At 42.7% G+C, this 26,635-nt stretch overlaps 1 protein-coding gene and 2 pseudogenes across 1 annotated transcript; 2 read left to right on the plus strand and 1 right to left on the minus strand.

The window, feature by feature from the left end:
• Positions 1-892: 892 nt before the first annotated feature.
• On the minus strand, positions 893-1,218 carry LOC102269041 (small integral membrane protein 10-like protein 1; annotated as a pseudogene).
• On the plus strand, positions 1,217-2,270 carry LOC102268765 (hypoxanthine-guanine phosphoribosyltransferase pseudogene; annotated as a pseudogene).
• Positions 2,271-18,128: 15,858 nt separating this feature from the next.
• Positions 18,129-20,031, plus strand: LOC102274059 (eukaryotic initiation factor 4A-II-like). The gene has a single exon (XM_070387922.1). It carries the CDS (start codon positions 18,155-18,157, stop codon positions 19,379-19,381), a length of 1,227 nt encoding a protein of 408 aa, XP_070244023.1. The 5' UTR covers positions 18,129-18,154; the 3' UTR covers positions 19,382-20,031.
• Positions 20,032-26,635: the final 6,604 nt, after the last annotated feature.

Genomic DNA, 26,635 nt, shown 5'->3' on the forward strand with positions numbered 1-26,635 from the left:
ATAATCCAGTCTCATGTTCCCGAAATCTACTGATTTATTAAATTAATATGTACCTTGAGCTTGTACATTTTTGTCCTGAAAATTTTGGTAGCCTTCTCTTTTATAACACATCCTGTTCATTCTGTTTTTGTTTTAAGGATGTACAGTTTCTTAAATATGGTTGTGGGTCTTAATTGGGGAAACAGTGGAAACAGTGGCTGACTTTATTTTTCTGGGCTCCAAAATCACTGCAGATGGTGATTGCAGCCATGAAATTAAAAGACGCTTACTGCTTGGAAGGAAAGTTATGACCAACCTAGACAGCATATTAAAAAGCAGAGACATTACTTGTCAACAAAGGTCGGTCTAGTCAAGGCTATAGTTTTTTCCAGTAGTCATGTATGGATGTGAGAGTTGGACTATAAAGAAAGCTGAACGCCGGAAAATTTGATGCTTTTGAACTGTGGTGTTGGAGAAGACTCTTGAGAGTCCCTTGGACTGCAAGAAGATCCAGCCAGTCCATTCTAAAGGAGATCAGTCCTAGGTGTTCATTGGAAGGTCTGATGTTGAAGCTGAAACTACGTTGGCCACCTGATGTGAAGAGCTGACTCATTGAAAAGACCCTGATGCTGGGAGGGATTGGGGGCAGGAGGAGAAGGGGACGACAGAGGATGAGATGGTTGGATGGCATCACCGACTTAATGGGCATGGGTTTGGGTGGACTTCGGGAGTTGGTGACGGACAGGGAGGCCTGGCGTGCTGCGGTTCATGGGGTCGCAAAGAGTCGCACGAGTGAGCGACTGAACTAAACTGAACTGGGTCTTAACTGAAGTCGTCTCTGTTCTCGCAATCGCGTCATTTCCTCTACCTCATTCTCTCTCGGCCGTGTCTCAGTGACAGCCCAGGAGCTCTGCTAAGAGTGGAGAGCGCAGCCGCAGAGGGAGCCCAGGCACTCTGGCGAGACAGCGGGGCTCATCGCTCTCAGCTCTCCACTTCTTGGGAGTCGGCCATAACGGTGGTTTGAAATGTTGGCGGCTTCATCAGGGTTCTGAAAGCGTAACTGCAAGCACATGTTGAAGACCACGGAGCCAGCGAGGTAGAAGTACGGCAAGTTCTTGTGCAGACGCCAGGGTGGGCAGGGTGCGGCAGGTCCCCTCGCAAGACCCCGTAGGAGCTGGGGGCCGCCGCCAGACTCGAGGTCCTGAGAACCAAGGATGACGGAGACGCGGCGGAGGCCATGAACCTTGTGTCGCCACGCACCCCCGATGCGGTACCTGGAGCCGAGGGTGACCACGGACCCGAGGACCCCCAACTGGCGGCAATGACCGGAAGGGGCAGGTGGGGGGCGCTAAGCGGCCACCGAGTTCACACTCGCTCCCCAACAATCGCCACTTCAAACCCTCTTAATGATTTTTCTTTGACGCGATGTTGTCTTATGTTACCAATACTCCTCGGCTGATACTTCTTCAAGAAGGCAGTTCTGAGTTTGAAGTAACTTGATAATAGACTTTCTTGAATAGTTTGCTTGGAGTGACAAAAATTTAAATGAAATGGCTTATCAGAAATCAGACTTTCAGCTCCTCCCCATACTTCCTTCAGCCCTTGTGCCGGCTGGCTGCGTTACCGCGACCAGCAGCCCCAGCGTCATGATTAGTGATGATGAACCAGGTTTATTTTGTATACTCAGCCATTATGCTGAGGATTTGAAAAGGGTGTTTATTCCTTGTGGACTAATAACGGACATGACCGAACGGCTTGCTCGAGATGTGATGGAGATGGGATGCCATCACATCGTGGCCCTCTGTGTACTCAATGGGGGCCTATAAATTTTTTGCTGACTTGCTGGATTACATCAAAGCACTGAACAGAAATAGTGATAGATCTATTCCTATGACTGTGGGTTTTATCAGACTGATAAATCCTGTAATTACTGTAATGACCAGTCAACAGGTGACATAAAAGTCATTGGAGGAGATGATCTCTCAACTTTAACTGGTAAGAATGTCTTGATTGTTGAAGATTTAATGGACACAGGCAAAACAATGCAAACTTTGCTTTCTTTGGTCAAGCAGCATAATCCAAAGATGGGCAAGGTTGCAAGCTTGCTGGTGAAAAGGACCCCTCAAAATGTTGGGTATAGACCAGACTTTGTTGGATTTGAAATTCCAGAAAATTTCCTTGTGAGATATGCCCTCGACTATAATGAATACTTCAGGGATTTGAATCATGTTTGTGTCACTAGTGAAACTGGAAAAGCAAAATACAAAGCCGAAGGTGAGCGTTCAAGCTGAGTTTGGAAACATCTGGACTCCCACTGAAATCACCAGTGAAATTAACCAATGTTCTAGTTCTGTGGCCAGCTGCTTAGAAGAACTTACTGTGTGTCTCCTAAGAATTTTGTCTGTTTCCTGTTTTAGAAATGTCAGTTGTTGCATTCCCAAACTCTTCATTTGCACTGTGAGCCTATAGACTATCAGTTCCCTTTGCGCAGATTGTTGTTTGGCTCGTGAATGAAAAATCTCTGAAGCCACACTGCTATTGACTGAAAATACGGAAATTGTATCTGTAACATTTAAAGAGAAGACTGTATTAGTTTTTTAATTGGTATTTTAATTTTTATATAGTCAAGAAAGAACAAAAGTGATTGAATGTTGTTAACTATACTGCTGTGTGTCTAGAAGAGCAGTCAGTTTCATATCTGTGACAGTGCTTAAGAGGTATCATTGTGTCATAGAAACCATATGTCCTGGAATTCTTTTAGTAGGTTTCAGTAGTATTAACCGTATTTTCTTGCTTGTTCAGATTATTTCTGGTGAATATTTGTCAACAGTTCCTTTTAAGTACAGGTCAATCAGTTCCAGAACTTACCACATTTTGAATTCTTCAGTGTAAAAATATTTCAAATAAAGGCTGTCTCTTAAAAAAAAAAAACAAAAAACCAGACCTTCAGTAGAAAGAGAAACATTATTTATAAGTGCTGAGAGAAAAGAACTGTCAATCTAGAATTCCGTATCTGGGGGAAATGCCCTTTGGGAATAAAGGTGAAATAAGGATAGTTTCAGATGAAAAAAGCCAACACCATACATTGGCATGGACCTGCTCTGAAAGGAAAACCAAAGTTAATTCTTTAGTAAAGGAAAACTTGGAATGTCAGGAAGAAGTAGAAGCAATAGAAATGGTGAAGATCTGGGTAAACATGATAGACTGGTTGCCTTTTAATTCTTGAAACTGTGTATTACAGTTGAAAGCAAAAATTATAACATTGATGAGATTTTCATTGTATGTAGATGTAATACATATGGTTAACTTTTTAAAATATAAAGGAGAGGGAGTGAAGGGACCAACATGGTGGGAGGTTGCTATATTCCACCTGAGTTGTGAAATATTTTGGTTAGGCTAGCATGTTTATTGTATTCCCTACAGCAACCACGAACAAAATTTGCAAAGACATATACTCAAAAATCACGAGATCAATTAAAATGGAGTAGTGAAATAATACTCAAACAATCCAAAAGGGAGCCAGAAAGGGAAAACAGAGGAACAAAAAACAGAGGGAACAAATAAAACAAATAATAAAGTGGTAGACTTAATGCCAAACATACCAGCCATTACATTAAATGTACATGTGATAAACACAAAAATTATAAAGATTTTCAGAATTCAGTTTTTAAAAAGATCCAATTATATCCTGTCTATAAGAGTCACATTAAAGATGCATATAGGATAAAAGCAAAGATTTGGGGGAGGGAAGGTATGCAACACAAACACAAAACAGAGATGTGTGGTTATATTGATGTCGGGAAAAGTGAAGGTTTTAACTCTTTCATCCTCTGCCCAGACTCAAAGGACTCTGAGCCCTTAGGACATGGTGGAATCACCAAGTAAAAGGAGCATGGATCCCTGGCTTAATCTATGGGTCACTAGAAATACTCACATTGAAAGGTTGTGATAGTGTGAAATAAACTTGTATCTTGTGAGCTGCTGATTTGATGAGGGTTTATTTTTTACAGCCTCTAGCATGACTCTAAACAATATACCTTTTAGACCTCAGTACCCACTAGCCCAGTGCATCTCAATCTATTTGTGACTATGGCATAGATTCTGTTTTTGGTATCTCCAATCTGTCATGGAGGGCCTCCCTGATAGCTCAGTTGGTAAAGAATCCAGCTGCAATGCAGGCTTGATTCCTGGGTCTGGAAGATTCAGTGGAGAAGGGATAGACTACCTAGTCCAGTATTCCTGGGCTTCCCTTGTGGCTCAGCTGGTAAAGAATCCACCTGTAATGCAGGAGACCTGGGTTTGATCCCTGGGTTGGGAAGATCCCTTGGAGAAGAGAAAGGCTACCCACTCCAGTATTCTGGCCTGGAGAATTCCATGTATTGTATCGTCTCTGGGGTCACAAAGAGTCAGACACGACTGAGCGACTTTCACTTTCATCCTGCAAGGAAAAGAGGATGGCCTCAGTCCCCAAACCACAGGGAACTGAGTTTAGCCACAACAACATGAGCTTGGAAGAATGTCCTGAGCTCCAGAGGAGACCACATTTCAGCTGACACACTGATATATCAGCCTTGTGAGAACCTAACCAGAGAATTCAACCACACTATTCCAAGATTTTGAACCAGTAGAACTGTGAGTTAATGAATGACTGTTGTTTTAAATCACTAAGTGTATGGTGTTTGTTACATACACGTGGAAATTTTTTTCCAATTTTATTGCGAAATAATTATCACTGTATAAGTTTAAGACATGCAAGTTAACAATTTGATTAATATGTATTGTGAAATGATTACCACAGTAGGTTCAGCTAACATTCATCTTCTCATACAGATATCATAAAAAGAAAATAGGAAAAGAATAAAAAAATTCTTGTGATGAGAACGTGTAAGATTTAATGTGCTAACCTAGTAAAAGTAAACTAAAATCTTAACAAAAAATTTTTCCAAATACTTGGAAAATAAACCATATAAGTCAGAATAACTCATGAATCAAGGGAAATTAGACAATGTTTTTAACTGATCAAAAATAAGGTATAGAACATAGCAGAATATATAGGATGCAGCTAAAGCAGTGCTTAGAAATGTACAACTTCACATCTTATATCAGAAAATAAAAATGTCTCAAATTAACAATCATGGCTGCCAATCTAAGAAACTGGAAAAATGTAAGGGCAAAATAAAGCCAAGGCAAGGAGAAGGAACATGGTATAAGACTAGAAGTAAATGAAATTGAAAAGGGAAAAAAAGTAGAGAAAAGCAATGAAATGAAAAATGGTTTCTTCGAAAAGAGCAAAAACTGATAAATCTCTTATAAGACAGGCAAAATAAGGGAGAAGATACAATATTAGAAATGAAGGAGAAAATATCTTCGCACATAAATTGTATACCTTTGGAATAAATTGTCCCATTCTTGAAAAACAAAAACTCAGTTCAGGGACTCACAGGTTACTCAAAGATTATTTGAGTAACTTTGTATCTATTGAGGAAGGTAAGGGACATTCCTGGTGGTCCAGTGGCTAAGACTCAGGACGGAGACCCTAAGAATATAGAGGTTAAGTTTTCCATTCCCTACGTTCAGGACCCTCAACTCCACTCAGTCACTGTTTGATCTGAAATTTGTCTTTCTCATTCCCTGGGCTTCATTCCTTAGTCTGCATAAATGGAAACTATGGACTGGTAATGGAAATTCACAGGGTGTTAAGAACAGTGGCTGAAGTTCCTCATACTGCATGAAGAAGAAAAAGTAGTCAAAATTTACTTACTGGAGAAAGGCCCCAGACTCAGGAGATTCTGCAGGCTTGTTCCAGCTTTAGGAAGCAAAGAATTCCCACTGTAATAGGAATGGTTTCAGAGCACAGAAAAACCGGGAATGCTCTTTAACCCATGTGATATTGCCAGCACAGCCCCAATGCAAACTTGAGAGATTGGCCCCAAAATGGAAAGTAATAAATTCGTTTACAAATAGAGGCACAAAATGAGATATAAGTAAATAATATCCACCATGCATTAAAAGAATATAATTTACACTTGAACAACATGAGTTTGAACTGTGCAGCTCCACTGATATCCAGGTATTTTTCAGTAGTAAGTACTACAGTACTACATGGTCCATGTTTGGTTGAATCTGCAAATTGGAGGAACTGCAGATATGGAGGCTGCTGCTGCTAAGTTGCTTCAGTTGTGTCTGCCTCTATGTGACCCCATAGACAGCAGCCCACCAGGCTCCGCCATCCCTGGCATTCTCCAGGCAAGAGTACTGGAGTGGGTTGCCATTGCCTTCTTCGGCAGATACGGAGGACTGACTCTTAAGTCATACACAGATTAACCTCCTCCTTGTTCAAAGGTCAACTGCAATGGATAGTGAACCAGTAAGCCATGAAATTAAAAGGCGCTTACTCCTTGAAAGGAAAGTTATGACCAACCTAGATAGCATATTGAAAAGCAGAGACATTACTTTGCCAACAAAGGTCCATCTAGTCAAGGCTATGGTTTTTCCAGTGGCCATGTATGGATGTGAGAGTTGGACTGTAAAGAAAGCTGAGTGCCAAAGAATTGATGCTTTTGAACTGTGGTGTTAGAGAAGACTCTTGAAAGTCCCTTGGACTGCAAGGAGATCCAACCAGTCCATCCTAAAGGAGATCAGTCGTGGGTGTTCATTGCAAGGACTGATGCTGAAACTGAAACTCTTATACTTTGGCCACCTCATGCGAAGAGTTGACTCACTGGAAAAGACCATGATGCTGGGAGGGATTGGGGGCAGAAGGAGAAGGGGACGACAGAGGATGAGATGGCTGGATGGCATCACCGACTCGAGACATGAGTTTGGGTAAACTCTGGGAGTTGATGATGGACAGGGAGGCCTGGCGTGCTGCAATTCATAGGGTCGCAGTGTCGGACATGACTGAGCAACTGAACTGAACTGAACTGAAGGTTTTTTCAGGAGTACAAGGATGGTTTATAATTTTGTTAATGTGCTGAATTAAATTTTAATCAGTGCTGGAAAATGTTTGATATAATCAACAAATTTTTATTTTAAAAAATCTTGGCAAGCTGAGATCAGAAGAAAATGTTTTGAACAGATGGAATTTTTATTAGAAGTCTATATCAGTTATGTGACTGGTAAAACATTAGAACAATTTCATACAAAAATAAAAATGCGATTAGGATGCTTGCTTATACTTCATATTGTACCAGATAGGTTAGCCAAGGAACTAAAATAAAAAATATAAAATGAAGTATTAAATTGTTAAAAAAAATTCAAATTTTACATAGAAAATTCAAGCTTCTTAAATGATGGGTTATTACACCAAAAAGTTCAGTAAGATAGCCAAAATGTCAACATTAAAAACTCAATTCCTTTCTCCTACCCCAATAATAAGTTAGATTATACAATAGAAAGAAAAGTCCATTTATAATAAAACTAAAGTTCTATAAGTCCTGTATGGAATACCATGTTTATGAGTAAAAAGACACTGTAAGCCTCAACATGTTGAACCACCTCAACTGATAACTAGATTCGTTATAATACAAATGAATTCAGATAGGAATTTTTCCTTTATCTTTTAAAATTGAAATATAGCTGATTTACAATATTATATTAGTTTCAGGTGCACAACATACTGATTCAAAATTTTTATAGCTTATACGCCATTTAAAGTTATAAAATATTGACTATATTCTCTGTGCTATAAATATATCCCTGAAAATTTTCCTAATTTTATACCTAGTAGTACCTCTTAATTCTCTCCTTCTTGCCCCTCCTCTTCCCTCTGGTAACCACCACTGGTCTGTTTGCTCTATCTGTGAGGCTGGTTTATTATAATCATTCAGTTGTTTATTTTTTAAGATTCCACATATAAGTGATGACATACATTTTCTTTTTTTTGTCCGACTTACTTCACTAGGTGTAATACCCTCCAAATCCATCCATGCTGTTGCAAGTGTCAAAATTTCATTCTTTTTTAGGGCTGAGTGGTATTCTATTCTCTAGCTATATATATTTGAAGGAAATGACAACCCACTCCAGTATTATTCTTGCGTGCACACACACACACACACACACACACACAGTGGAATACCACTCAGCCATATATGTGTGTGTATAACACCACCTCTTCTCTATTCATCTATCTGTTGATGGACACTGGGTTGCTTTCATATGTTGGACAACAAAGAAGGCTGAGTGCCAAAGAATTGGTGCTTTCAACTTTGGTGCTGGGGAAGATTCTTGAGAGTCTCTTGGACTGCACAAACTAGTCAATCCGAAAGGAAATCAACCCTGAATATTAATTGGAAGGACTGATGCTGAAGCTCCAATACTTTGGCCATCTGATCCGAAGAACTGACTCATTGGAAAAGACCCTGATGCTGGGAAAGACTGAAGGCCAAAGGAGAAGAGAGTGGCAAAGGATGAAATGGTTAGATAGCATCACTGACTCAATGGACAAGAATTTGAGCAAACTTTGGGAGATAGTGGAGGACGGGGAACCTGGTGTGCTGCAGTCCATAGGGTCGCAAAGTCACGTGGACATGACTTAGTGGCTGAACAACGACAACAGCAATCAAAAAAGCAAGAGAGTTCCAGAAAAACATCTATTTCTGATTTATTGACTATGCCAAAGCCTTTGACTGTGTGGATCACAATAAACTGTGGACAATTCTGAAAGAGATGGGAATGCCAGACCACCTGACCTGCCTCTTGAAAAACCTGTATGCAGGTCAGGAAGCAACAGTTAGAACTGGACATGGAACCATAAACATGGTTCCATAAGTTTTTGGAACCATAAACTTCCAAATTGATAAAGGAGTACATCAAGGCTGTATATTGTCACCCTGCTTATTTAACTTATATGCAGAGTACATCATGAGAAATGCTGGGCTGGAAGAAACACAAGCTGGAATCAAGATTGCTGGGAGAAATACCAATAACCTCAGATATGCAGATGACACCACCTTTATGGCAGAAAGTGAAGAGGAACTAAAGAGCCTCTTGATGAAAGTGAAAGAGGAGAGTCAAAAAGGTGGCTTAAAGCTCAACATTCAGAAAACTAAGATCGTGACATCTGGTCCCATCACTTCATGGGAAATAGATGGGGAAACAGTGGAAACACTGAGAGACTTTATTTTGGGGGGCTCCAAAATCAGTGCAGATGGTGACTGCAGCTATGAAATTAAAAGACGCTTACTCCTTGAAAGGAAAGTTATGACCAACCTAGATAGCATATTAAAAAGCAAAGACATTACTTTGCCAACAAAGGTCCATCTTGTCAAGGCTATGGTTTTTCCAGTGGTCATGTATGGATGTGAGAGTTGGACTATAAATAAAGCTGAGCGCTGAAGAATTGATGCTTTTGAACTGTGGTGTTGGAGAAGACTCTTGAGAGTCCCTTGGACTGCAAGGAGATCCAACCAGTCCATTCTGAAGATCAGCCCTGGGATTTCTTTGGAAGGAATGATGCTAAAACTGAAACTCCAGTACTTTGGCTGCCTCATGCAAAGAGTTGACTCATTGGAAAAGACTCTGATGCTGGGAAGGTTTGGGGGCAGGAGGAGAAGGGGACGACAGAGGATGAGATGGCTGGATGGCATCACTGACTCAATGGACGTGAGTCTGAGTGAACTCCAGGAGCTGGTGATAGACAGGGAGGCCTGGCGTGCTGTGATTCATGGGGTCTCAGAGTTGGACACAACTGAGAGACTGAACTGAACTGAACTGAATGACAGCATGCTGGCTGTTGTAAATAAATCTGCTGTGAACATTGGGGTGCATGTATCTTTCTGAATTAGTGTTTTAATTTTCTTCAGACATATACCTAGGAGTGGCTGGGGCCATGGAGCTGGCTTGCTGGTGTGTTAGCTGGGTCCTGACAAGGCAGGATGTGGAGTGGCAGTGATCCTGGGACTGATGCTCAGACACCCCATGGGCTGAAATGTGTCCCAAGGTCTTTGGCTTCAGGGACCCGGGGTCCAGGGGCTAGTGCCAGTGTACTGGTGTAGGCTGCGTCCTGGGCCTTGTGGTGATCAGGGCCATGTCTTCAGGGTGGCTGTGGGCTCAGGAGATCTTAAGGCAGCCAGCCTGGTGGTGGGTATGGCTCATCCTGCTGCACTATTTGCTTGGCCTGAGGCATCTCAGTACTGGTGGTGTGGGCAAGATGGGATCCTGGTGCTACTAAGCTAGGAGGGTTCCAAAATATCTTCTGTCAGCAGCAGTGGCCACATGGTAGAATGAGCTCCCCCAAATGGCAGCTGGCAGTGTCTGGGTCCCCAGGGGGAGCTCCAGTTGCCTCCTGCCTCTCCAGATGGCTCCCTAAGATTAGCAGATGAGTCTGATCCAGGCTCCATTCAATCTGCTGCTCTTGCCCTGGATTCCAGAAAAGGTGAGATTTTCTGTGTGCCTTTTAAGAGGGGAGTATCTATTTCCCACAGCACGTTGGCTTTCCCAAAAGTAAGCCAAACATTCTTTCCATCCTACCAAGCTTAGCATATCCCAGTCTTAAGTAGAACTGCTGATTACTGTCACATTCCTCTGTTTCCTTTGTAGGGCTTAACGCTATCTGAAACTATTTACGTATATTCTGTTTATGTGTTTGTCTTGTGTGGAGAAGAAATAAGTTCTTTTCCTGTCTTGTTCAGTGCAGTGTTCCTGGGCCTAGAACAGTACCTGACACACAGTAGGTACTCTGTGATGTTTATTGAATGAAAGAATGAATGAACCCCAAGGGAACTTGAACACACAGGAAAAGAATCACCCAGCAGGCAGAAATATCCTCATATGGTTTATTGTCCTTGAATGTGCCAGGAGAAGGGAGACTTTGTCCAAGGGACAGAGTTAAGACATGGACATCTGAGTCCACAGGGTATGCAAGGAGAAAGGAGGGCCCCCGTCCCTGACACCTTGAGGGAGAGGGGACCAGGGCATTCTCAGGCTCTCCTGGGTTGTGGGGGCATCTGTCACCAGGCACAGTGGGGAGAGAAAGTGAAGAACATGAACAGCCACCACAGGATGATGCTCGTGATGCCTGTGGCCAAGAAAAGGTTTAAAGGTTGAACATAGAGAAACCAACTTAAACATGGACATGTAGCTTGGCTTCATCCATCCTCTGATGGGTGGGCATCACCCATCAGCCTCACGTGTTGTACTTACATATACATCCCAGATGGATAGACCTCCTTCCTTCATTTGAAAGAAAAAAGTGGAAATCCATTCTGGAGGAAAATAATATTACCCTAGGCCTCAAATTATTTTTAGAGATACCTTCAAATACAATGCCAAACTCATAACCAGACCCATACAAAGATAAAGACCTGTGAGAGAGAAAACAGAAACAAAATAGAGAAACATAAAGACTTCAAATATTGGCATTATTAGATATAAGCCTGCAAACCATATGCAGAGACATAAACCTAAGTTTGAAAATTTTAGTGAAGAAATTGGAAACTCTTTGAAGCGACAGAGATTGGAGAGAAAACCAAACAAATTCTAGAACTGAGAAATATTGGGAATTGATATTAAGAATCCCACGGATGAGATTAGCAGGGAATTAGACATAGACAAAGAGAGAAATGGTGACCAGAAGATAGGTCAGGAAAAAAACTAAATCGACCATAGTATGGAGGGGAAAAAAAGGAAGAGGTTCTGTCGTAAATATGACTAGAATCCCAGAAAGAAGAGAAGAGAATGGCACATAGCATACATTTGAAGACATAATGACAAGGAATTTTCCAGACCTGATGACTGACATCAGACTGTGGACTGACACCAGAAGTCTGATGAACCCCAAACAGAATAATTACAATCCACCCCTAATTATATTTTAGGAGAACTGCAGAAAACCAAGGCAAAGAGAAAATATTAAGAATGGTTCCTTCAGTGAAATGACAGATTGATGGCTGATTTTTAAACAGCAAGGAAACAAAGCTTAGAAGATGGTAGAATGATATCATCAATGTCTGAAATACATCAACTGCCAGCAAAAAAAAAAAAAAAAATTCAAGCACAGCAAAAATATTCTTCAAGAATGGAGAAATTGTGTGCCTGTTGTGAGGCTCTATGGCCACAGTAATGCACATGGAGAGTCAGGGCTCCGACAGCTGCTTGTCAGCCCAGTCTGCTGAGCCCTGTCTCTTCTCACTGGCCTGCATGGCTGACATCCCCTGTGGCAGCCCCTCCAGCCAAGTCAGTGCATGCTGCTGGCTCAACCCCATCCCCAGTCTGCACTGCCATGCACTTGGGGCAAGACCTGGCAGCCACAAGTGCCTGCCAGGAGCCAGGAGCCCGGAGCCCTGCAGCTGATAGTGTGCCTAGAATCAGCCCTGGCACACAATCTCTTCCTTTTCTTTCCCCTCCATACTATGGTTTATTTTTTCCTGACCTATCTTCTTCTCACCATTTCTCTCTTTGTCTATGTCTAATTTCCTGATAATCTCACCCATGGGATTTTTCATAACAATTCCCAGTTCAGTTCAGTCGCTCAGTCATGTCTGACTCTTTGTGACCCCAAGGACTGCAGCACGCCAGGCCTCCCTGTCCATCACCAACTCCCGGAGTTTACTCAAACTCATGTCCATTGAGTCGGTGATGCAATCCAACCATCTCATCCTCTGTCGTCCCCTTCTCCTCTCGCCTTCAGTCTTTCTCAGCATCAGGGTCTTTTCCAATGAGTCAGTTCTTCGCATCAGGTGGCCAAAGTATTGGAGTTTCAGCTTAAGCATCAGTCCCTCCAATGAATATTCAGGACTGATTTCCTTTAGGATGGCCTGGTTGGATTGCCTTGCTGTCCAAGGGACTCTCAAGAGTCTTCTCCAACACCACAGTTCAAAAGCATCAATTCTTCAGTGCTCAGCTTTCTTTATGGTCCAACTCTCACATCCATACATGACTACTGGAAAAACCATAGCTTTGACTAGATGGACCTTTGTTGGCAAAGTAATATCTCTGCTTTTTAATATGCTGTCTAGGTTGGTCATAACTTTTCTTCCAAGGAGCAAGTGTCTTTGAATTTCATGGCTGCAGTCACCATCTGCAGTGATTTTGGAGCTCCCCAAAATAAAGTCTGTCATTGTTTCCACTGTTTCCCCATTTATTTCCCATGAAGTGATGGAACCAGATGCCATAATCTTAGTTTCCTGAATGCTGAGTTTTAAAAAAGCCGGCTTTTTCACTCTCCTCTTTAACTTTCATCAAGAGGCTCTTTAGTTCTTCTGTTTCTGCCATAAGTGGTGTCATCTGCATATCTGAGGTTATTGATATTTCTCCCGGCAATCTTGATTCCAGCCTGTGCTTCATCCAGTCCAGCATTTCTCATGATATATTCTGCATATAAGTTAAACAAGCAGGGTGACAATAAACAGCCTTGACGTACTCCTTTCCCGATTTGGAACCAGTCTGTTGTTCCATGTCCAGTTCTAACTGTTGCTTCTTGACCTGCATACAGATTTCTCAGGAGGCAGGTCAGGTGGTCTGGTATTCCCATCTCTTGAAGAATTTTCCACAGTTTGTTGTGATCCACACAGTCAAAGGCTTTGGCATAGTCAATAAAGCACAAGTAGAACAATTCCTGATATTTCTCAATTCTAGAATTTGTTTGGTTTTCTCAAATCTCTTTCACTTCAAATAGTTTCCAGTTTCTTCACTAAAATTTTCAAACTTGTTTGTGTCTCTGCATATGGTTTGCAGGCTTATATCTAATAATGCCAATGGTGATGTTTGGCCCCTGGCCCTTAGTGTGTCTCTCAATCTGATCCCTGTCACTACACAGGCACCTGCAGCTAGCCTGCCAAATCCATGGGTGTGCACACCACTGGCTTTGGTCAGCACAGATCCCTACTCTGGTACCTAACCACTGGACACACAGGTGTCGCTGAGAACTGCTGCAGTACTTGCACTGTAAACGCCTCCCTCCCGCCCTGCAGGTGTTGATGTGGGCACAGTGGCCCACCCCCACACCACCCCACTGCCCCCATACGCTACCTCAGTGTCCTCTATTGACATAATTCAGTTAGAGCTGTCTGATCTCTCTCCCTTCTTGATTTCCCCTTCTCATCTCCCACAGTCCTTCCCAAGACCCAGTGACCCTATCCGTGTCCTCCGTAACACCGTTTCTGCCCCTTGTGAATTTTAACTTATCCCTGCCCTCTAGAATGCTTTATTGTTCCCTGATGACCTCTAGACTTTTGCAGCTATAAAGACATCTATCTACTTGAAATACCCGCATCCTTTACTCTGTCCCCCTTCATGACCTTCCCATGAAATCTGCAGCGTGTCCGCCTAACAACTTTCATTTGCACCCTTTAATCCTCTGCATTCTCCTGTGCAGGTCCTCCCTTAATTTTAGCCTGGTCCCCTACCAGTCTTTTTTTCTACATTCCCTAACCAATTCTCTTCCCTCTTATCCCCTTCTCTGTCCAAACTGGATCCTACTAGCTCAATCCCTTAACTTACAACACTCTTTCTAGATAGCACTCCACTTACCTCATTGAAGCCAAAGGCCATGCCTCCAATTCCTCAGGACAGGAGAGTACATCAGGGCGTGATGCCATCAGGGCGGGCTCTAATCACTGATATTGACTTTGATTGAAATATAAAGGGCAGAATCCCAAATGTTTAGTCCAGATTTCTGCTCTAGTAGAGGAATATTGGGCTCTGTCACCTAGGAAACTTCTGAATGAATGAATGAATGAATTGGGTGGGATTTCAGTTATTGGCATTTATCCTCCAGTTGGAACTCCTAACTGGTTCAACATATAGAAAATGTGAGTCTAAGTCACAAGTATATTCCTCATTGAACCTCTGATTGGTTCCAGGCATGCGGAAGGCAGGATTTATTAATTCATTGAACATATTTGTGGGTCTTTAAAAAGTATTTATTTATTTTGGCTGCATCAGATCTTAGTTGCATCATGTGGGAACTCCACTGAGTCATGTAGGATCTATCCTTGTGAAATATAGCTCTCTAGTGGCGGCACGCAGGCTCAGTAGTTGTGGTTCTGGGATTTAGCTATGAGTAGCTATGAGGCATGCGGGGTATTAGTTCCCCTTTTTTGTTGTTGTTTAGTCGCTCAGTCCTGTCTGATTCTTTGTGACCCCATGGACTGTAGCTTGCCAGGCTCCTCTGTCCATGGGGTCTCCCAGGCAAGAATACTAGAGTGGGTTGCCATTTCCTTCTTCAGGGGGTCTTCCTCACCCAGGGATCAAACCCACATCTCCTGTATTGGCAAACAGATTCTTTACCACTGAGCCACCCAAGAAAGCCCCATTAGTTCCCCTGCTGCTGCTGCTGCTGCTAAGTCACTTCAGTCGTGTCCGACTCTGTGCGACCCCATAGAGCACCAGGCTCCCCATCCCTGGGATTCTCCAGGCAAGAACACTGGAGTGCGTTGCCATTTCCTTCTCCAATGCATGAAAGTGAAAAGTGAAAGTAAAGTCGCTCAGTCGTGTCCGACCCTCAGCGACCCCATGGACTGCAGCCTTCTGGGCTCCTCCGTCCATGGGATTTTCCAGGCAGGAGTACTGGGTGGGGTGCCATTGCCTACCAGGGATCAAACCTGCATCCCCTGCATTGCAAGGCAGATTCTTAACCACTGGACCACCGGGGAAGTCCCCATTGATCATATTTGAATTTAGGAGCTTACTGTGTGCCAGGCCCCATGTTCAGCCCCCAGGGAACAAGTGGTGGCCAATTGAGACAGGACTGTGGCTCTCCTGGAGTTCACAGTTCACAGGGGAGATGGAGATCAACAGCCGAATAAACAAGGTGCCTTCAGGGTGGACCGATGACTGTGAAGGGAATAACTAGAGAGGCACTGAGGACAAGTGGAAAAAGAGAAAGTTCTCAGCAGAGGGGCCACCTGAGCTGAGATTTGCTGGGTGAGATAGCCGTGAAGAGATCTGTGGGAAATGAAAGGGTTCCAGGCAGGGGAACAGCAAGTGCAAAGGTCCTGAGTTGGGAGTGAGGTTTGAGTGGCTGGAGTCAGGGAGGCCTGAGGGGAGGGTGTGAGGGGGGTGGGGCAGAAGCAGACCAATCAGGGCTTGGCCATCAGAGCGTGAGATTGGGATTTCATCCTGTGAGCCATGGCAACCTATGGGAGGATGTGAACCTGAGAGATGTGTCACTTGATTTAGGCTATGGAGAAACTCTGGCTGCCCTGTGCAGAATGGAGAGTGGGGAGCAGCAGTTCTTGATTTTCCAGGAACCTCAGACCCTCCTAAGGCAGATCCTGGGGGTGAGGGCGAGCAGAGCAGGCCTCAGAGAGGTCCCCCCTCACCTCCAACCTTTACAGGAGTATTCTCTGAGATAAGGCATGACTGGCTGTGGCCTGTCTGCTTTCTGCCCTTGGGCTAAGCTGGGGGCCTCTTCTTCCCCTCTCCCAGCCAACTTAAGTCTGTAAAGTTCAGAGTCCTCCCCAGGAAAAGCCAGCATTACCTTGGCCAGATGATCAAGGTTAACATTATTTGTGACAAATCATGTTGATACGACGTAGTCTTTGATAATATGTGATGAAGGGTACACTCACCTCTGGATGTTCTTCCCCAAACCTATAATCTCCAGCTAAGTGTGACGAAAACATTAGACCAACCTGAAGTACAAATTAAAGGACATTATCCAAACACCTGACTCCAAACAGGTTTTTAAATTTTAGCTATGAGTGTGTAATGACATTATCACTTTGATTGCATTTTCAAATTAGCATGCAGTAAAGCTGACTTAGTATACAGTTCAATGACATTTATACACCTAGATATAGATTTAACTACCATCAGAATCAGGATTCATCACCCCCAAAATATCTCCCTTGTGCTCTCCCTTCACAGTTATCCTCCCCTTCCTCTACCCCTGGCCACCACTGACCTGACAATATAGTTTTGTCTTTGTGAGAGGATCCCATCAAGGGAATCACACAGCATTAACCTTTTATTAGTCTATGCCCTGACCAATAATGCTGAAGAAGCTGAAGTTGAACAGTTTTATGAAGACCTGTGAGACCTTCTAGAACTAACACCCAAAAAAGATGTCCTTTTCATTATAGGGGACTGGAATGCAAAAGTAGGAAGTCAAGAAATACCTGGAGTAACAGGCAAATTTGGCCTTGGACTACAGAATGAAGCAGGGCAAAGGCTAACAGAGTTTTGCCAAAAGAATGCACTGGTCATAGTAAACACCCTCTTCCAACAACACAAGAGAAGACTCTACACATGGACATCACCAGATGGTCAATACCGAAATCAGATTGACATATTCTTTGCAGCCAAAGATGGAGAAGCTCTATACAGTCAGCAAAAGCAAGACTGGGAGCAGACTGTGGCTCAGATCATGAACTCCTTATTGCCAAATTCAGACTTAAATTGAAGAAAGTAGGGAAAACCACTAGACCATTCAGGTATGACCTAAATCAAATCCCTTATAATTATACAGTAGAAGTGACAAATAGATTCAAGGGATTAGATCTGATGGACAGAGTTCCTGAAGAACTATGGATGGAGGTTCGTGACATTGTTTAGGAGGCAGTGATAGAGACCATCCCAAGAAAAACAAATGCAAAAAGGCAAAATGGTTGTCTGAGGAGGCCTTACAAATAGCTGAGAAAAGAAGAGAAGCAAAAGGCAAAAGAGCAAAGGAAAGATATACCCAATTGAATGCAGAGTTCCAAAGGATAGCAAGGAGAGATAAGAAAGCCTTCCTCAGTGAACAATGCAAAGAAATAGAGGAAAACAATAGAATGGGGAAGACTTGAGATCTCTTCAAGAATATTAGAGATACCAATGGAAATTTTCATGCAAAGATGGGCTCAATAAAGGACACAAACGGTATGGACCTAACAGAAGCAAAAGGTATTAAGAAGAGGTGGCAAGAATACACAGAAGAACTATACAAAAAAGATCTTCATGACCTAGATAACCATGATGGTGTAATCACTCACTTAGAGCCAGACATCCTGGAATGCGAAGTCAAGTGGGCCTTAGAAAGCATCACTATGAACAAAGCTAGCGGAGGTGATGGAATTCCAGCTGAGCTTTTGCAAATCCTCAAAGATGATGCTGTGAAAGTGCTGCACTCAATATGTCAGCAAATTTGGAAAACTCAGCCGTGGCCACAGGACTGGAAAAGGTTAGTTTTCATTTAATCCCAAAGAAAGGCAATGCCACCTTTTCAGTCCGGCACTGAGTGGTTTTTCGGATCATGTCTGGTGGCTCCACGGATTATAACAGCAGAGAACATGGCGGCCCAGAGGGAAGGGACCCCGATGGTGTCATCGAGAGCAACTGGAATGAGATTGTTGATAACTTTGATGATATGAACTTAAAGGAGTCTCTTCTTCGGGGCATCTATGCTTATGGTTTTGAGAAGCCATCAGCTATTCAGCAGAGAGCTATTATTCCATGTATTAAAGGGTATGATGTGATTGCTCAAGCTCAGTCAGGTACTGGCAAGACAGCCACATTTGCTATTTCCATCCTGCAACAGTTGGAGATTGAGTTCAAGGAGACCCAAGCACTAGTATTGGCCCCCACCAGAGAACTGGCTCAACAGATCCAAAAGGTAATTCTGGCACTTGGAGATTATATGGGAGCAACTTGTCATGCCTGCATTGGTGGAACAAATGTTCGAAATGAAATGCAAAAACTGCAGGCTGAAGCACCACATATTGTTGTTGGAACACCAGGGAGAGTGTTTGATATGTTAAACAGAAGATATCTCTCTCCAAAATGGATCAAAATGTTCGTTTTGGATGAAGCAGATGAAATGCTGAGCCGAGGGTTTAAGGATCAAATCTATGAGATTTTCCAAAAATTAAATACTAGTATTCAGGTGGTGTTGCTTTCTGCCACAATGCCAACGGATGTGTTGGAAGTGACCAAAAAATTCATGAGAGATCCAATTCGAATTTTGGTGAAAAAGGAAGAATTGACCCTTGAAGGAATCAAACAGTTTTATATTAATGTTGAAAGAGAGGAATGGAAGTTGGATACACTTTGTGACTTGTATGAGACACTGACAATTACACAGGCTGTTATTTTTCTCAATACAAGGCGCAAGGTGGACTGGCTCACAGAGAAAATGCATGCCAGGGACCTCACAGTTTCTGCCCTGCATGGTGACATGGACCAGAAAGAAAGAGATGTTATCATGAGGGAATTTCGATCAGGGTCAAGCCGTGTTCTGATCACTACTGACCTGTTGGCTCGTGGAATTGATGTGCAACAAGTGTCATTGGTTATAAACTATGATCTACCTACCAATCGTGAAAATTATATTCACAGAACTGGCAGAGGGGGTCGATTTGGGAGGAAAGGTGTGGCTATAAACTTTGTTACTGAAGAAGACAAGAGGATTCTTCGTGACATTGAGACTTTCTACAATACTACAGTGGAGGAAATGCCAATGAATGTGGCCGACCTTATTTAACTCCTGGGATGAGATAGTTTTGAATGCAGTGCTCGCTGTTGCTGAATAGGCGATCACAACGTGCATTGTGCTTCTTTCGTTGGGAATATTTGAATCTTGTCTCAATGCTCATAACGGATCAGAAATACAGATTTTGATAGCAAAGCGACATTAGTCGTGAGCTCTTGTGAGGAAAGTCATTGGCTTTATCCTCTTTAGAGTTAGACTGTTGGGGTGGGTATAAAAGATGGGGTCTGTAAAATCTTTCTTTCTTAGAAATGTATTTCCTAGTTCTGTAGAAATGGTTGTATTAGATGTTCTCTATCATTTAATAATATACTTGTGGACTAAAAGATATAAGTGCTGTATAAAATCAGCCAATTATGTTAAACTAGCATATCTGCCTTTATTGTGTTTGTCATTAGCCTGAATAGAAAGGCCTTTAAAATTGATTTTTTTTTAGCATTTGAATGCATTTTGTTTGGTATTATATTTATTCAATAAAGTATTTAATTAGTGCTAAGTGTGAACTGGACCCTGTTGCTAAGCCCCAGCAAGCAATCATCCTAGGTAGGGTTAAACCCCCAGTAAAATTGCCATATTGCACATGTCTTAATGAAGTTTGAATGTTAAATAAATTGTATATTCACTTAAAAAAAAAAAAAAAGAAAGGCAATGCCAAAGAATGCACAAAGTACTGTACAATTGCACTCCTCTCACATGCTAGTAATGCTCAAAATTCTTCAAGCCAGGCTTCAACAGTACATGAACCGTGAACTTCCAGATGTTCAAGCAGGATTTAGAAAAGGCAGAGGAACCAGAGATGAAATTGCCAACATCTGCTGGATCATCAAAAAAGCAAGAGAGTTCCAGAAAGCATCTATTTCTGCTTTATTGGCTATGCCAAAGCCTTTGACTGTGTGGATCACAACAAACTGTGGAAAATTCTTCAAGAGATGGGAATACCAGACCACCTGACCTGCCTCCTGAGAAATCTGTATGCAGGTCAAGAAGCAACAGTTAGAACTGGACATGGAACAACAGACTGGTTCCAAATCGGGAAAGGAGTACGTCAAGGATGTATATTGTCACCTGCTTGTTTAACTTCTATGCAGAGTACATCATGAGAAATGCTGGGCTGTATGTAGCACAAGCTGGAGTCAAGATTGCCAGGAGAAATATCAATAACCTCAGATATGCAGATGACACCACCATTATGGCAGAAATTGAAGAAGAACTAAAGAGCCTCTTGATGAAAGTGAAAGAGGAGAGTGAAAAAGTTGACTTAAAACTCAACATTCAGAAAATTAAGAATGGCATCTGGTCCCATCACTTCATGGGAAATAGATGGGGAAACAGTGGAAACAGTGACAGACTTTATTTTGGGGGGCTCCAAAATCACTACAGATGGTGACTACAGCCATGAAATTAAAAGACTCTTGCTCCTTGGAAGAAAAGCTATGACCAACCTGGACAGCTTATTAAAAAGCAGAGACATTACTTTGCCAACAAAGGTCTATCTTTTTTTTTTCCAGTAGTCATGTATGGATGTGAGAGTTGGACCATAAAGAAAGCTGAACACTGAAGAATGGATGCTTTAGAACTGTGGTGTTGGAGAAGACTCTTGAGAGTCCCTTGGACAGCAAGGAGATACATCCTAAAGGAAATCAGTCCTGAATATTCATTGAAGGACTGATGCTGAAGCTGAAACTCCAATACTTTGGCTACCTGATGCAAAGAACTGACTCACTGGGAAAGACCCTAATGCTGGGAAAGATTGAAGGCAGTAGGAGAAGGCAGAGGATGAGATGGTTGGATGGCATCACTGACATGAATTTGAGTCAACTCTGGGAGTTTGTGATGGACAGGGAGGTCTGGCGTGCTGCAGTCCATGGGGTCACAAAGAATCGGGCACAACTGAGTGACTGAACTTAACTGAACTGAAACTTTGAGACTGGCTTTTTGTCACTTGGCATAATGCCTTAGAGATTCACCCAAGCTGATGCATGTATGATGTTCATTCCTCTTTTTTAAACCTTTGTTTTTAAAAACAATTTTTATTTATTTATTTTTGGCCATGCTGGGTCTTCATTGCTGTGTGGGCTTTCTCTAGTTGTAGAGATAAAGGCCACCTTCTCACTCTGTCCTCATATGGTGGACAGAAAGGAAGCAAGCTCTCACAGTCTCTTCTTATAAGGGCACTAATCCCACCGGGATTACCCCACCGTCATGACCTCATCTAATCCTAATTATGTCCTAAAATTCCTATCCCTAAATATAATCACACTAGGGGTTAGGGTTTCAACACATCAATTTTTTGGGACACAACTCCATCCATTGTAATGATCAAACTCCCTACTCATCTCTTTCTTCTTCTTTTAGACACTGAGTTATGTCCAACTCTTATGCAACTCCATGGACTGTAGCCCGCCTAGGCTCCTCTGTCCATGGGATTTCCCCAGGCAAGAATACTAGAGTGGATTGTCATTTCCTTTTCCAAGGGACTTTCTTGACCCAAGGATTGATCTCCATGCATCTCCTGCATTGCAGGTGGATTCTTTACCACTGAGCCATCTGGAAAGGCCCCCTATTCATCATAGAAATGTAAATTAAAGCAATACAGAGCTATTGTATAACTTCTCACCCACTCAGCACATTGCGTGCTGACAAGAAGACAAAGAACAATCATTTCACACACTGGAATTGGAAGTGTGACTTAGTGAAGCCTTTGCAGAAGTCATTATAGTATGATGACCACAAAAATCCTTATACTTTGACCCTACAATCCCACTTCTTGGATCTATTTTTAAGTGGTACTTGCTCACTTGCACAGAGAAGCATGCCCATGGGTGTTCTTTGCAGGATTGTTTGTGGCAGCCAAAAGATGGAAATCACCTTTATATCCAACTGGAGGGTCCCCATAGTGAAGTTTGTAATTCCTGATGTGACCCCCAAAGCAGTTATTAAAAAGAGGGAGAGAAAATTAGGGTGTAGGTTCTCATCTATGGAGAAGTAACTGGGAGAGGGCATGGGGGGTCTTTGGTCTGGGCCTTGTTTTCAGGAGCAGGTTCCATGAGTATGCTGTGTGTGAAAGTGTATTGGTATACATGTATGATTAGGCATGCTTATGCACTTCCATAAAAATATTTTTAAAAATAGGAGATTGAGTGTACTCTTGATTTCAGTGAGCCTTGGATTCCCAAACTCTTCATTTCAATAAGAAATCTAGGTCTCTCAAGGGTTCTTAGGGAGTATTTCTTGAGTGGGAGAGAACTGGTTTTCTCTTCTTAATTCACATATCTGTGAGAAAAGAGGAACCATGCGTACAGTTCTCCTTCTGACTTGAAAATTCAAACGCATCTCTCGTTCAGGAAATGAAGAATATCAATTCAAGGATTGTGAAGTCACTTGAAATAAGTTAGATGTCTTATCAAAACTGAACACTGAAGTTAAAAATCACAGTCATAGGACATGGTAATAATGTTGCAGTCTGAGTGTCTTAAAGTTTGTTCAGTTTTCTGGGGTTAGATATAAACTTGGATGAGGCCAGCTCATGGTATGGAAGAGAATCTGCTTTCCTGCAGCTGCTTATTCTTTTGCGATTGTCCCTGTTATCCTTCTAATAGTTTTTTCACCAGAAGGAAGAAAGGCACACAGGTTCATGCCAGTGCTGGAATCACACCCTCTCCCCTTGTTGCTCAGATGAGAAAGAGTCGGCCTGCAATGCAGAGACCCGGGTACAGTCCCTACATTGAAAAGATCCCCTGGAGAAGGGAATAGCTACCCATTCCAGTATTCTTGCCTGGAGAATCCCATGGATATAGGTGACTGGAAGGCTACAGTCAGTGGGGTCCCAAAGAGTTGAACAACTGAGTGACTAACACTTTCACTTTCCTCTAAAACCAAGGGAACCATTAATATCAGCTAAAACCCAGTGGCATTAGCATCCATTGATGGTTTTCACCTGAGTTAGTAGTTACTATGGTGTTTGAATGATTGTCAGTTTTCTAATGATGCATAAGAAATTTCCACAAACTTAAGTTTGTTAACGTAGAGTTCTGTGTAGGTCAGAATGGCTGGGTTCTCTGCTCACCATTTCATAAGGTTAAAATCAAGGTGTTGGCCTGCGTTCTCATTTGGAGCTAGGACACTCTTCCAAATGAATCATGGTTATGTAAGGATTCAGATCCTTATTGTTGTGAAACTAAAATCCCCATTTCCCTCCTGGCTTTCAGCTGGGGGCCAGTCTGAGTTAAAGGTTGCCTGCATTTCTTGCCATGTGATCCTTACTGAGTTAAAGCCAGCTGGGGAGAGTCCTCCTTGCCTCTAAGCTGCCTCATGCCTGGGAATCTTTGCCAGTAAAATCCAGTCCTTTTTAGGAACTCATCTGATAAGGTTAGACCCTTTGAAGATATTCTCCCTATTTTACCATTAACTGATTGGGGACTTTAATTACAGATACAAAATCCTCTCACAGCAGCACACAGATTGGTACTTAATGAACAACTGGGAGCAGGTACATATGTACCAGAGAGCAGGAATCTTGGAGTTATCTTAGATTCTGCCTACCACAATGGTGATTTCTTATTTCCATCATTCCATCAATATGTATTCAGTTCAGTTCAGTTCAGTCGCTCAGTCGTGTCCGACTCTTTGCGACCCCATGATTCACAGCACGCCAGGCCTCCCTGTCCATCACCAACTCCCAGAGTTTACTCAAACTCATGTCCAACGAGTCGGTGATGCCATCCAGCCATCTCATCCTCTGTCGTCCCCTTCTCCTCCTGCCCCCAATCCCTCCCAGCATCAGGGTCTTTTCCAATGAGTCAACTCTTCGCATGAGGTGGCCAAAGTATTGGAGTTTCATCTTCAGCATCAGTCCTTCCAATGAACTCCCAGGACTGATCTCCTTTAGGATGGACTGGTTGGACCTCCTTGCAGTCCAAGGGACTCTTAAGAGTCTTCTCCAACACCACAGTTCAAAAGCATCAATTCTTCAGTGCTTAGCCTTCTTCACAGTCCAACTCTCACATCCATACCTGACCACTGGAAAAACAATAGCCTTGACTAGATGGACCTTTGTTGGCAAAGTAATGTCTCTGCTTTTCAATATGCTATCTAGGTTGATCATAACTTTCCTTCCAAGGAGTAAGCGTCTTTTAATTTCATGGCTGCAATCACCATCTGCAGTGATTTTGGAGCCCCCCAAAATAAAGTCTGATACTGTTTCCACTGTTTCCCCATCTATTTCCCATGAAGTGATGGGACCGGATGCCATGATCTTTGTTTTCTGAATGTTGAGCTTTAAGCCAACTTTTTCCCTCTCCTCTTTCACTTTCATCAAGAGGCTTTTTAGTTCCTCTTCACTTTCTGCCAAAAGCGTGATGTCATCTGCATATCTGAGGTTATTGGTATTTCTCCCGGCAATTTTGATTCCAGCTTGTGCTTCTTCCAGCCCAGCATTTCTCATAATGTACTCTGTGTATAAGTTAAATAAGCAGGGTGACAATATACAGCCTTGATGTACTCCTTTTCCTATTGGGAACCAGACTGTTGTTCCATGTCCAGTTCTAACTGCTGCTTCCTGACCTGCATATACGTGTCTCAAGAGGCAGGTCAGGTGGTCTGGTATTCCCATTTCTTTCAGAATTTTCCACAGTTTATTGTGATCCACACAGTCAAAGGCTTTGGCATAGTCAATAAAGCAGAAATAGATGTTTTTCTGGAACTCTCTTGCTTTTTTGATGATCCAGCAGATGTTGGCAATTTGATCTCTGGTTCCTCTGCCTTTTCTAAAACCAGCTTGAACATCTGGAAGTTCACGATTCACGTATTGCTGAAGCCTGGCTTGGAGAATTTTGAGCATTACTTTACTAACGTGTGAGATGAGTGCAATTGTGCGGTAGTTTGAGCATTCTTTGGCATCGCCTTTCTTTGGGATTGGAATGAAAACTGACCTTTTCCAGTCCTGTGGCCACTGCTGAGTTTTCCAAATTTGCTGGCATATTGAGTGCAGCACTTTCACAGCATCATCTTTCAGGATTTGAAATAGCTCAACTGGAATTCCATCACCTCCACTAGCTTTGTTCGTAGTGATGCTTTCTAAGGCCCACTTGAGGATGTCTTGCTCTAGGTGAGTGATCACACCATTGTGATTATCTTGGTCGTGAAGATCGTTTTTGTACAGTTCTTCTGTGTATTCTTGCCACCTCTTCTTAATATCTTCTGCTTCTGTTAGGTCCATACCATTTCTGTCCTTTATCGAGCCGATCTTTGCATGAAATGTTCCCTTAGTATCTCTAATTCTCTTGAAGAGATCTAGTCTTTCCCATTCTGTTGTTTTCCTCTATTTCTTTGCATTGATCTCTGAAGAAGGCTTTCTTATCTCTCCTTGCTATTCTTTGAAACTCTGCATTCATATGCTTATATCTTTCCTTTTCTCCTTTGCTTTTCGCTTCTCTTCTTTTCACAGCTATTTGTAAGGCCTCCCCAGACAGCCATTTTGCTTTTTTGCATTTCTTTTCCATGGGGATGGTCTTGATCCCTGTCTCCTGTACAGTCACGAACCTCCGTCCATAGTTCATCAGGCACTCTGTCTATCAGATCTAGTCGCTCAAATCTATTTCTCACTTCCACTGTATAATCATAAGGGATTTCATTTAGGTCATACCTGAATATTAGATGGCATTAAACTCAAAAAAGACCTTCAGTTGTGGCATATGGGATCTAGTTCCCTGACCAGGGATCAAACCCAGGTCCGGAAGTCTTAGCCACCAAAGGAAGGCCCGCGCCTAGTTTTCTTACGAGGTTTATCTACTTCCTCACTCCCACAGCTCTTGGGTGCAGTCCCTGATACTCCCTCCTGCCCTGAATGCAGACAGGGATCTGCAGGAAGCAGGAGCCGGAATCCAACCTTATGGCTTGCAACTAATTCCTATCAGGGTGGGCGGAGTCAGTGTCCCGACTAAGGATGGAGCACCCTGTGAAAAGTGAAAGAAGCCTGGCAGGCTACAGTCCAGGGTCGCAAAGAGTCGGACTGGACTGAAGCGCCTCAGTACGCACCCAACCTCTTGAATCCTGGAGGAGCTGAGTAACGTGGGACCACGCCCCCTCACACGGGCAGCCAATCAGGACCTGCTCTGATTTCTCCATTGTGAAGTACTGGCCCTTGATGGTCTGGGGTCTGGGTCTTGGGATTCTCGATAGAACAAGGGGAGGCGTAGCGGGTTTGGCTCCGTTTTGAAGATACTTGGAGTCTTTTAGGGTATAAAAATC

The sequence above is a fragment of the Bos mutus genome, chromosome 18 (genome assembly GCF_027580195.1).
Source record: "Bos mutus isolate GX-2022 chromosome 18, NWIPB_WYAK_1.1, whole genome shotgun sequence".
Classification (NCBI taxonomy): Eukaryota; Metazoa; Chordata; class Mammalia; order Artiodactyla; family Bovidae; genus Bos; species Bos mutus.